Source organism: Ranitomeya imitator, chromosome 6 (genome assembly GCF_032444005.1).
Source record: "Ranitomeya imitator isolate aRanImi1 chromosome 6, aRanImi1.pri, whole genome shotgun sequence".
NCBI classification, from domain to species: domain Eukaryota; kingdom Metazoa; phylum Chordata; class Amphibia; order Anura; family Dendrobatidae; genus Ranitomeya; species Ranitomeya imitator.
The window spans coordinates 54397079-54409653 of NC_091287.1; the positions used below are offsets into that span (position 1 = coordinate 54397079).

Genomic DNA, 12575 nt, shown 5'->3' on the forward strand with positions numbered 1-12575 from the left:
CAGAGGGACCACCTCCGTACCGTTAGTCGGTGCGGAGGGTCTTTTTGTCCCCTCTGCGTGGTTTTTTATAGGTTTTTGTGCTGACCGCAAAGTTATCTTCCCTATCCTCGTTCTGTTCAGCTAGTCGGGCCTCACTTTGCTAAATCTGTTTCATCTCTATGTTTGTGTTTTCATCTTACTCACAGTCATTATATGTGGGGGGCTGCCTTTTCCTTTGGGGAATTTCTCTGAGGCAAGGTAGGCTTATTTTTCTATCTTCAGGATTAGCTAGTTTCTCAGGCTGTGACGAGGCGCCTAGGTTCTGGTCAGGAGCGCTCCACGGCTACCTTTAGTGTGGTTTGATAGGCTTAGGGATTGCGGTCTGCAGAGTTCCCACGTCTCAGAGCTCGTTCTATTATTTTGGGTTATTGTCAGTTCACTGTATGTGCTCTGACCTCCATGTCCATTGTGATTCTGAATTGCCTTTCATAACACCCATGCAAAAGTTTGGCACCATGCATGGTTAGTACTTAATAGCACCGCCTTTTTGAAAGTATCACAGCTTGTAATTGCTTTTTGCAGACTGCCAGAAAAATTTAAATTCTTGTTTAATTGATTTTCATCTATTCTTCCTTGGAAAATTCTTCCAGTTCTGTGAGATTCCCGGGTCTTCTTGCATGCACTGCTATTTTGAGGTCTAGTCACAGATTTTCAATGATGTTCAGATCAGGGGACTGAACTGTAAAAACCTTCAGCTTGTACCTTTTGAGGTTGTCTATTATGGATTTTGATATGTTTAGGATCATTATCCATTTCTAGGAGCTATCCTCTTTTCAACTTCAGTTTTTTTTGTTTTTTTTTGCAGACGGTGTTATGTGTGCATCAAGAATTTATTAACATTTCATTGAATCCATTCTTCTCTCTATCCGCAAAGCGCTCCATGTGCCATTGGCTGCAACACAACCCCAAAGCATGACTGATCCACCCCCCATGATTGATCCATGTTTAATGGTCGTTTTCAGAAATTCTGTGCCCTTTTTCTCCACACATGCCTTTGATCATTGTGGTCAAAGAGTTTTTTATTTTAACCTCATCGGTCCATAGGACTTGTTTCCAAAATGCATCAGGTTGTTTAGATGTTCTTTTGCATTTGCCTGACTTAGAATTTTATGGTGAGGATGAAGGAGAGGTTTTCTTCTGATGACTCTTCCATGAAGGCCTGGTATCTCTGAATAGTAGAACAATTTACCACAACTACTGAGTGCTAAATCTTTCTGAATGTCTTTTGCAATCAAGAGGGGGTTCTGATTTGCCTCTCTAGCAGTTCTACCAGCAGCTTTCACTGCCATTTTGCTTGGTCTTCCAGACCTTATCTTGACCTCCACTGTTCCTGTTAACTGCCATTTTTTAATTGTATTTCAAATTGAGGAAAGGGCAACTTAAAACCGCTTTGCTATCTTTTTTTATAGCCTTATCCTGCTTTGTGGGCCTCCACCATTTTCATTTTCAGAGTGCTAGACAGCTGCTTAGAAGCTGTTTTGTTTTTTTTTTGGTACAAGGTTAGAGGAGGCTGAGTTTTTATAAAACTTGGAAATTTTATTCACATGGCCTATCCGAACAATGATGGCGAACAAGCTATAACCCTAACAGGCTAATTTATGTCTGAAACCTTGGTCAACGTTATTTGAGCACACAAATTTCCAAGGGTGCCTAAACTTTAGCATCAGCCCATTTTCTTTTTTTGTAAGTTTTAAAATTTAAAAGATTGTAAATTTACATATATATATTTTGTTGTCTTAAATACAAAAAATCAATCCGTATTTTTCGCTTTGTAAGACGCTCCGGATTATAAGACGCACCCCAAATTTTGAGGAGAAAAATAGGAAAAAACTTTTTTTAATAAATTGGTGGGGCGTCTTGTAATCCATGCGTCTTATTACTTACCAGGGGTTGTGGTTGTGGTGGATCAGGGTCCCAGGGTCGTTGCTGGAGGCAGGAGTGGAGCATTGCTGCAGGCTGGGATGAGGGGGTCTGCAGGGGGCTCCTGTGCTGCAGGCTGGGATGAGGGCTCTGCAAGGCGGCTCCTGTGCTGCAGGCTGGGATGAGGGGGTCTGCAGGGGGCTCCTGTGCTGCAGGGGGGCTCCTGTGCTGTAGGCTGGGATGAAGGGGTCTGCAGGGGGCTCCTGTGCTGCAGGCTGGGATGAGGGGTCTGCAGGGGGGCTCCTGTGCTGCAGGGCTGTCTCCGATGCTGCAGGGCTGTCTCCGGTGCTGCGGGGGGCTCTGGTGACATTTTGTGAAAGGCCAGAGCCCCCGGCAGTTCGTCCATGCGTTCCTGTATGACTGACTCCGGGAAAATGGCCGCCGGAATCTCGAGAGATGAGATCTCAGCGCTGAAATCTCATCTCCCAAGATTCCGGCGGCCATGTTCCCGGAATTAGTCATACTGGAACGCATGGACGAACTGCCGGGGGGCTCTGGTCTTTCACAAAATGTCACCAGAGCCCCCCGCAGCACCGGAGCCTCCAGCATCACCCGGGACAGCAGCGGACAACCCCGGCGGTGGACGACAGCGGCGGCGGCGGACACCCCCTCATCCCAGCCTGTAATGGTAAGCGGTATATCCGCTTTGTTAGACGCACCCACATTTCCCCCCCAAATTTGGGGAGAATAAAGTGCGCCTTACAAAGCGGAAAATACGGTAATCTTCAACTAGCTTAGGCTAAGTTCACATTACGTTTCCCCATAACTCGGTGTAACGCAGTCCGTCAACGCCGCCATTAAGCCCTATGTGTGCGCTAGCGCTGCCGTCATTGAGTGACGGACTCTGGGATGCGGGCTGCAGCGTTTCCGGGTCCGTCACCACTAGCGCAGATAGAACATGCGCTAGTTCTATCTGCGCTATATGCTCTATCTGCGCTAGCGCGATCACATTTTGGCACTTGCGTTAACGCAGCCCGTTTAATGCATGTGTTGAACGGGCTGTTTTAACACAATGTGAGCTTCTCCTTAACCGTTCACAAGAACAGTAATTTTGACCAGGGGTGCCCACACTTTTACATGCCGCTGTTTGTAGAAACAGAAAGTCAATTTTCTCTGCACAAGTCATGAGTCAACTGTAAAAGTTTATGGCAGGGGTGAGGAGCGGAGCAGCTGGGTCAGGAGTTGAAGAGGGGAAGATTTATGAAGGAAAGGGGATGAATTTACTGTGAAGAAAGGCAAAATGAGCAATTGTAAGTGCACAGTGCTATATAATATGATCACTGCAATATATTAAGATAAAAACTTTGATGCAAGTGCTTCTTTAATATCTCACTAAACACAAGAACAGTTTCCAAAATTTTGACGAGACTGAGTTTTAACTCATAACATGAAAGTAAGGCTAATAATATAGGCATTACAAAATCTTCAGTTTTACTCAAATTAGTTGATGCAATAATGAATACACCCCACATCCAAACTACTATATCCAGTATTCTGTAGGATCTCCATGATTTTTTAGGACCGCACCAAGTCTTCTAGGCACAGAATGAACAAGCTGGTGACATATTACAAGAGCTATCATTTTCCAATCTTCAAGAACGACGTCTTTTAGAGCCTAAAATCTGGATGGAAAGTGATGGCAACTTGTATTTCCAGACATCCCACAGGATGAAAAGAAAAAAAACCACATCAATAGATGGTAAATGTGAACAACCCTTTGGACCTCCGTCAGACATCCGTTTTTTACATGTACCCATTATAGTCTTTGGGGCTGTTCACATGTCAGTTGTTTTTTTGGGGGCAGACTAAATGTTCTCAAAAATGTAAAAAAATAACATGGAGTTCTGTCCGTTTTTGATCCAAGTCATAGATCAAGTTTGTACATTCAAATCAATAGGTCTGTAAAAATAAAATGAATAGCGCAAGGATGTATCCACAGGTTTCCCAAGTGCTATTCATTTATTACTGTTTAATGGGGAGGAAAAGCTTATGAAATTTTTTTTTTTTTTTCGGCACGCGTCTAAATTTTTTTTGTGTATGGGAAAAAAAATTGATGTCTAAATGAGGCCTTATAGAGATCTCCATGGGACTCTGTGAGATTATAAAAGAAAACAAAATCTTCCATTATTTTTTTAAAGTTTTTTTTCCCCTGAAACTAAAGTTAGTGTTTTATCTAGAAGAGATTTATGCAAAAAAAAAATCAGTCACAAATTGTAACACATGAGTCTCAAACCATGCGGATTGGAAATGTATTTACCATGAGCTCCATGAGGAAAAATGTCCAACTTTGAAATAGTATTGGGGCTTCTTTTCTTTGAATACGGCATTGTTATCTCTCTGTTACTCCTGTTGAAAGCATTGATGAGGGGACTACTTGAAAGCATTGATGAGGGGAGTGCTTGATTTGCCTATACTTTGCCAGGAGGAACAGTAGAGGAATGGCACAATGTGAAAAAAATGCTCCAGAATTGTAATTGAACGATTAATAACAGATCCTGATGTACGGATGCTTTTGTTGTTCTCTCTTTCCTTTAGGCCATTTCCCGCTTGTGTGAGGATAAGTACAAGGACTTCCGAAAACTGGCCAAGAGGCGTTCTGCAAGTACTGATAACCTAACTGTCATCCGGTGGTCTCCCGCCATTATATCCTAACGGCGGCTTCTATCCAGACGCCTCTGTCTCATGTACTGTTCTGTCCGAATATTGTTGTCCTTCGTCTTGGGGAAATAAGACATTGTATTATTATTATTATTATTATTTTATTATTTTTTTTATTCTGAAGAGTCGACAAGCCTCCCTTACAGTGCCTCCCTGTCACAAAGATGGGACACATCCGTCACTTTCCGGAGACATTTATGCCATTTCACAGCTTCAACCTTCTCTCAAGCATTCGGACCACCACTTTGAAATTGAAAAAGATGAAGAAAATAGGAAAAATCCCACAAACAGAATCCATGTAATCTATTTGGAAAAATCCATAAATGGCAATTTTTTGTTCTTGATTTATTTATCAGAAACATCAGTGTTTTTACCTAAAAAAATATATAATTTTTTTTCGTAACGCTGTGTTCTGTTCACTTGTCGAAAATACACAGGATCTACAGGCAGGGGTGAGCAAAGCAAATGCAATGACATAGGTATACAAGGGGGAATTTATAAGGGATCAGTTAGTGGGGAATATTCACCGGAAACCATCTTTAAATATAAGGCTGGCCAAACCGAGGACCATAAATAACTGCTGGTTGACTACATAGCAGCCATTTAATAGCCTTTTTAGACAGACCGCACTTCCGTGTGCATGGAACGATTGTTAACATGGTTGTTTTGTGCACATAGAATATCATTGTTCTCGGCAGCACATTTCCCGTTTACACAGGCTTATGTGCTGCCGAGAACGATGATTTTTATTGATTGGCAGCCTGCTTGGACAGGAAGATTATCTGGCAGCTAGCAGTTCTAGGACAGAGTAAATGCACCCTTAAAGTCATCCGTTCCAGATTTACATCTCTGGAGCCTGCCGGCCAATATTCTTGGGTGCTTTAGACTCTGGCCAACATGTAGGCCTCATCTTAAACAATGTATGACCCAAAAATACCTGCTCGTAGAACAGCGTGGAAATAGCATCCTTTGTGGCCTCCCGCTTGCCTCTTCCGGGGTGAGTCAACCATTGCTCTCCACTATTGGGGGGCCTTTTGTACTTAAAGGGGTTCTCCACTTTTGGGGACATTTTTTTTCTGGATACCTAAGTACATGTATTTGGGAGTAAAATTCATATTCTCAGCTGGGTTTCATTGAAAGAGTTTTGCTTTTTCTTCTTTTTTCCCTGGACATTCAACTTTGATGTGGTCATAAATCAGCTAAAAGGAGGTCAGGAAGCTGCAAGAGTCACAAACTCTCTTGTCATATTGTCAGAAGGAGCTCACTTATGGATTCTCAGTTCTTATTCTGCGGCCAGCCAGAGAAAATACAAACCAGAGGTCAATCCCCAAATACATGTATTTAAGGGGGAAAAAATAAAATGTTCCCTAAGTCCACCCCTGTATGAGAGGCAAGTCTTCCCCCGTTGAGAATACATGCACGCTGAAGACACCCCAGGGTATGGAACAATTTTGAAATAACTAATAATAATATATTTTTATCATGGCAGTAACTTGTCAAATCTGAAGTCACTCGCTCATATTATCTACATTATTTACAACATTTCATTATGAAGGGGCTGTCCAACTGATAAATAAAACTGCCGCCATGTAATAACAAAAGAATCACTCCTCTCCCTTGCAGATCCTCCACGGTGCCCTTCCTGCTTCATACCCAAAATACATGCTCAGCCAATCAGTGAGGTGGCTCACCACTGCAGTCAGGGATTGGCTGAGAACAGGATCGGTAAATAGAGAGCGGGTAAGCCTCATAATGGGAGCTGCGAGGGATTGGCGAGAGTGAGAGTCACTACTTGTCTCATTTTATACCACGCTGAGCCTTGATTAAATTTTTTGTTGGCTGCACATCCCTTTTAATTATTTCTTAAAAAATTAATTTTTGCAGATGCTTTTGATTTTCTCATCTCGCACTTTTTTAATAAAGTATTAAAGCAAATATAAACCAAATTAATTGCAACTACTTAAGATTAACACCCAAGGACCCTTGTGCCAGAACAGTACCTGGGCCCGCAGCAGTCAAATCCTACATCATAATGCCCCCGTTTGTGTCTGTGATGGAAGCAGCTTGTTGCTTTGGAGGTGGAAGTGGCCCCTCTTACCACCAAGAGGTTCCACCAATGGTCTGTCCGCCCCTGCCGTATCCACCTTCCAACATGGTCTACATCTATAGTAGAACTCTTCGACGTAAACAGTTGAGTTGCTTTGTGTCTACCTGACATTTCTAATCTCACTCTGGTCCTGACTTACGATCTGTAGTAAAGTCCAGAGCTCCTTTCAGAATTCTGCAGGCTTCAGAGTTGAAATCTCCCAGCATTCCTTGTTGGGTCAAAGTCTACGGTATTGATTTCTATGGGGTTCGCGTACAAATCTGGTACCCGTACCGATCTTTGGACTAAAGTTCGGAGCAATATTGAAAAAGTAAGGTTTTCCACCGTAATCTAGGATCCAGCTAAGTAAGGCAAGGTATAAAATTACTCGGCTTTTTATGTGGATTACATGTGTGTGTGTACACTGCAAAATGGTGTTCAAAAGGGATCATACCCTTTAAGGAGGACATATCGCCAGCTCCAGAGTGGCCATTGTTTGCTCTTATTTTATTCCCACTGCTCCAATTTGTATTTCAGCTTTTAGTTTTGTTTTTTAATGCACCATAAGGTTCCAGAAATATGGGTGCTACTTTTTTTGTTATTACAAAGGGGTGTGGTTCACAGGGTAATTATGCAGAGCAGCGTAAAGGCACACCCCCGAGGAACCCATTGAGCAACATCCCCTTACTAAAGACTATAAAAATGAGCCCTGAATAAAAAGGCTTACATTTCTGGAACCCTAGGTCACGTTTGGGAAAAAAACAAAAGATTGAATACTCATGGGAATAAAATAAAAGTACAACCTGTCCACTTTTGATGTGGCGACAGGTTAGTTTTTAGTAAATCCCTCCTTACACTTCACAGGATTTCTTATCTTTTCAGCCATCTAAAAAAGATAAGTCAGAGACAAGCACCTTCAACTCCACTGTTTTTAACGAGATGGGTCGTGTATTCCGTCTGGCCGCCTATAGCCCATAAATTTATATATTGCAAAATGAGATAGAACTGTTATTAAAGGGGTTGTCTGACTATATTTTAAGTGCTACCCTAATATAGACTTTGGAGTTAAAGATGTATTCTCATATCAGACATTTATGACATACCACATGGGTGTTCGGTCCCACCTTTTCGGAGGTGCATCGATCTCCAGAATTGGGTTTCTCTGACCTCCATCTCACTGGGAGGTCTAAAAATACCAGAACAAGTCTTATTTACAACAGTTCTATTTTATTTTATTTATATTTATTATTACGTGGATTTTGCTGATGGTCTATGGATTCGAAATCATAAAAATTTAATTGTGTGAATATTATAAAATTTTGTTTCCCTTTTTTTTTTTTTTCTCATGGATTTGTGAGGCACCCCTGTAATACACTTCCTTGCCTCTAGAGGGGGCAACACACAAATACTGCATGCATAGTCATTAAAAAGTCAATTCATATCAGAGTGCTGAACCAAAAGTGCATTGGGCAATTGTGGATCATTCCTGAGGTTATAAATATATATATACATATATACTATTTATATTGTGGATGTGCTATGCGTGTGTCTGTACGAGCGGGAGAGCGTGTGCAATATTTAGTAGGTTCCTTTATTTTTGCCTGCACTTGGAAAATTCTGTGAAATATTATTTTTTGGTTTTTTTTTTTTTTGGCTCTAGTTTTTGAAAATGTTCTTTCTGTGAAGACATGAGGTTATGGTAAATATAATAGCCATTGCTGTATGTTTTTAAACAGGAGCAAAATGTCTATTTTTCAATACTTTTATTCTGTACATTATTTTGTGTCCATTCCTTTGTAAGGCAACTGGGTCCAATTTGGAAGCAATATTTCAGAGCTGTATGTGTTTACCTTTATCGCGGCATAAATTGGTTTGTACATTGTATATACTTATATATATTGCAAAAAGTGGGGAAAAAAATCCAGCTAGTGACCTTCTTTACTCACTGTATTTAAACACGGCAGAGGTTACATTGTTGGGCTCATGGTGATGAATTGCTTTCACTTAACTTTTTTCTATAAATTGTTTAAAAAAAAAAAAAAAAATTAAGCTTCTAGATATGCTCAATGTGATTCACGCCGCCCTTGTTTGGCGACCAGTCTGGCCCTCTGTGCCTGCCAGTCTTCACTTCCGATTCTGGCCGCCTTCTTATAGTTTATTAAGCCCACCATACATATTGGATGACTATCTGCTGAATGATGTCTCAGATGTTCATTTGGCCACTAGCTATCCCGGCTTCTCTTCTATACTCGGGAGCGCTTGGCTTAGTGCTCCTGTGTTCTCTATAAGGCTAGGCTCCCATTGCGTTAGGGCAATCCGTTAAGCGCATAGCGCTAGCGGATTGCGCTAACGCAATGTTTCTTTTTGGTCCGCGTTCGCCATCCCCGCTAGCGCCAATCCCCGATCTGCGGTAGCGAGGGACGGACCTCGGACGCTTCAAGCAGCGTCCGCAGTCCGTCACAAAAGAACGGCGCATCGCTAGCGCGTGTCGAAAATGGCACGCGCTAGCGATGCGCTGCAGGCAGAAATAACATTGCTGTCGATGGGTGCGCTAACGGACCCGTTGCACGGCGTTAATTGCGACATTTTCGCCGTGCAACGCTGTCCGTTAGCGTTCACCCATTAACGCAATGGGAACTTAGCCTAAGAGACCCGCTGCCAGACTTATCTGGCAGGGATTTCTCTCTCGGAGTTCAAAAGGATTGATTAGTCCAAAATCTGACATACAAGATCCTTAACTTCCCCCTGACAATGAATTGTCTGGAGCCCTCATACATATTAGACTTTCGGCCAAACCCATGAATGTCGGGGGCCTCCTAGAACTTACTAAGCGCAATAGACACAGAGGAGGTGGGATCAAAGATGCCAGGAGCAGAAGTGAATTCTGACAGCCATAGGAGGCCGTTCTGAACTCCAGACCAGGGCAGCACAAATCAATTTACTGATCCCTGAAATGTTCCCATGCCACTGCAGTTTTACAATTGTATGTACATATATATTTAATTTCCTATTTTTTTTGCTGTTGGTAAAACTATATTACATAGTATAAAATATATTATACCCTTAAAATCCCACTTTTTCAGCAGCCACTCAAAGGCGCTTGCCTTTTATGCTAATTATTGCTTAGCTTTATTGGCCCAAAGGCGCTATGTGATCATGGTCATGATGATGCTTGTACAGGAGAGTGGTCTGAGCAAACATATGGTGGTTCTCCGCCCAACAGACCAGGTGGTGCTATAATTGGCATATGGCGTATGCTTTTGAATGGTGATTGGGGTGGCAATCATTGGATAAAGTAGCCTCCACGATATCAGAATATTACGGCTGTCTCATAGATGCTCTTTCTGAAAATGATCTCTCTTTTGACAGATTCCCTTAAAAATGTATTTGTATGGCAGTGGAAATTTCTATCTATGAACCTGTCAATGTCGGGAAGAACTGAGCAGATTTATGTTTCGTTTAGTGAAAAAGATTCCGTATAACTGGAAATGTATTCAGCGGAGCAGTTTAATGATTGACAGCCGCCTTTACGTGAACATTTGAATATATCTGTCAGTCACTTAATACACTTAGTACAGAAACCATATGGACTCTAAATTTGACAAGTCATTAACTCTGCTTCGTAAGGCTACTGCAGTATTCACACTTTCTATATCTTATATTTCCCCATTAATTTAAAGTGTCCATCTCTGCTATTTGAGTGAAAATTACTAATTTATTAAATATCCATATTTGGATTTTGAAACCGTGTTTTTGAAATTTATAGTTTCCATATTATAAATAGGCAAAAAGTTTTGTACTACCTTGGTCCGGCCTCCACCTCATTACTCCATGGTGGTTGGATAGGGCAGTGCGAATCTCCTCAGCCAGCACTCGAATGTAGACACCCTTTGACCTTCTTTCGATTATTAGTCCTTCATGACTTGATGACAGGCCTAGTAACTAGGCCTAACACAAAATAGTGACGATATTGTGACTCTTAATCACAAGAGGAACCAAGGATCCTGCCAATTCTGTGTAGAGCAAGGAAGTTTGATCTGCCCTGGTCCATCTGCCATGGAGTACCACAGTGAATGCTGGACCAGGGTACTGTAAAGCATTTTGGTCATCTCTTACGAGCCCCATAGAGAATACATGGCTGCTGGCTGAATGATCGGCTGAAGTATCGTTGGCCAACAGCTACGTCTCCCGACTCCTCCACCCACAGGAGCACTCGTATTGCTGAGCGCTTCGGTATTCTCTACGAGACACATGCGGTCAGACTTCTCTGACTATTTGTGTAGTTGAGAGCAAAAAGATAGTCATTCTGAAATCTAACCTGCCAAATCCTTATATGCCCTGACATCATCCGTCTACCTAGCATGATGATATTGGAGGGTTCAGCCGACGTCCGTCTAATGTTTATGGAGGTCTTAATTCAGACACGTGTAAAGAAGTCTGAGTGGCGCTTGAGTATTTATTTTTTGAGGTGGGGATTATTAACTATTCATTGTTGGGAACTTCTAGTGAATAATTCTGGGCAACCATTTTGATTTAGAATATATTATGGTTCTTCAAAAATTATTTGAAGAAAATAAATCACTCCTAGTCCAAATAAATCTACTATCACATACTCAAATTATTTGATAAAATAATTTTTTTTTAAATGATTCATTTATGGTATATCATTCTTTGACAGACTCTCTGAACATATATATTAGCTTTGCCCTTCAACTCTTTGTATTCTTTGTGCATGTGCTTCCAATTCTGAGAAAAACCTTTCTTAAACAGTTTTATATAGATTTTAAGTGTACAAAATTGAATGTTTTTTTTTGTAAGAAATTTAGATTATTAAATATTGAAAGAAAAAAAAAGAATGTAAGGGAAGGTTCATTTTAGGATTAAATGTGCTTTGTATGTGGACAAGAAAGAGGTAATAGTGATATACTGTCATTGTGATTGAAGCATGTTTGTGTATATTGGCACTAAATGTACAACCGAAAAAAAGTTTTGTTTTGTTCCCCCCCCCAATGATTCTTAAAAATTCCCTAAAAACTGTAGGCAATCATGGAAACAGAAGGTACCCTGCAATGTACAGCACGTATAAAACTTTTTATGTTCTAATTTTTTTATTTTTAGTTTTACGTAAGCGGCCAGGCTGACCTGCAGAGTGGCCGGTAACATTGACAATGAGCTGTACACCATGAAATTAAAAAATATCTCCGTTTTTTGAGAACAGAAAGGATTTTTATTAAATTTTTACAAACCCTTTGCAATTTTACCCATTAATGAATTTGAGATGAACCCTTTTAAGGAGGAACATTTTACCGAAGCATGAAACTGATCTGTCACCAAATTTCACGGTATGAACTGCATACTGTACATTCGTAAAGAGATGTTAGACCTAAAGAGACTGGTGTACTTCGTATGAAAAGCCATACCAGATTAGCAGGATAATATATATATATATATATATATATATATATATATATATATATATATATATATATATATATATATATATATATATATATTTTTTTTTTTTTTTATTTTTTTTTTATTCTCCCATCCGATATTAAAATGAGTCCAGCTCTACCATCATTTCAATATAGGGAGGAAAAACTTTCTACAGCCATGTTCACATAAGTTATTGCCATATCATGGGCATAACTAGCTATGTTTCTATTTTTTTCTATTTTGTGTTTTGAATTGTTTTTATCTAGTCTGTTTTGTGTTTTTCACATGTGTCGTTTTGCTGATCAATAAATAGTTATTCTTTTATTGAATTTTCGGGTGTTTCCAATTTCTATAGGCATGTTTCTTTTTTTTTTCTTTGTTTTGCACATAAGTACTGCAGCCTCATCAGGTCTAAGAGATCTGCTTAATATTATAT

At 40.5% G+C, this 12575-nt stretch overlaps 1 protein-coding gene across 1 annotated transcript in view; it reads left to right on the plus strand.

Annotated features, from left to right (window-relative positions):
* CCNY (cyclin Y) overlaps window positions 1-12127 on the plus strand; it is a 162122-nt gene extending 149995 nt beyond the window's left edge. The window contains exon 10 of the mRNA XM_069729689.1: window positions 4495-12127. Coding sequence (XP_069585790.1) covers window positions 4495-4611 — 117 coding nt within the window. The 3' untranslated portion in view covers window positions 4612-12127. The remainder of the gene's footprint in view (window positions 1-4494) is intronic.
* Window positions 12128-12575: the final 448 nt, after the last annotated feature.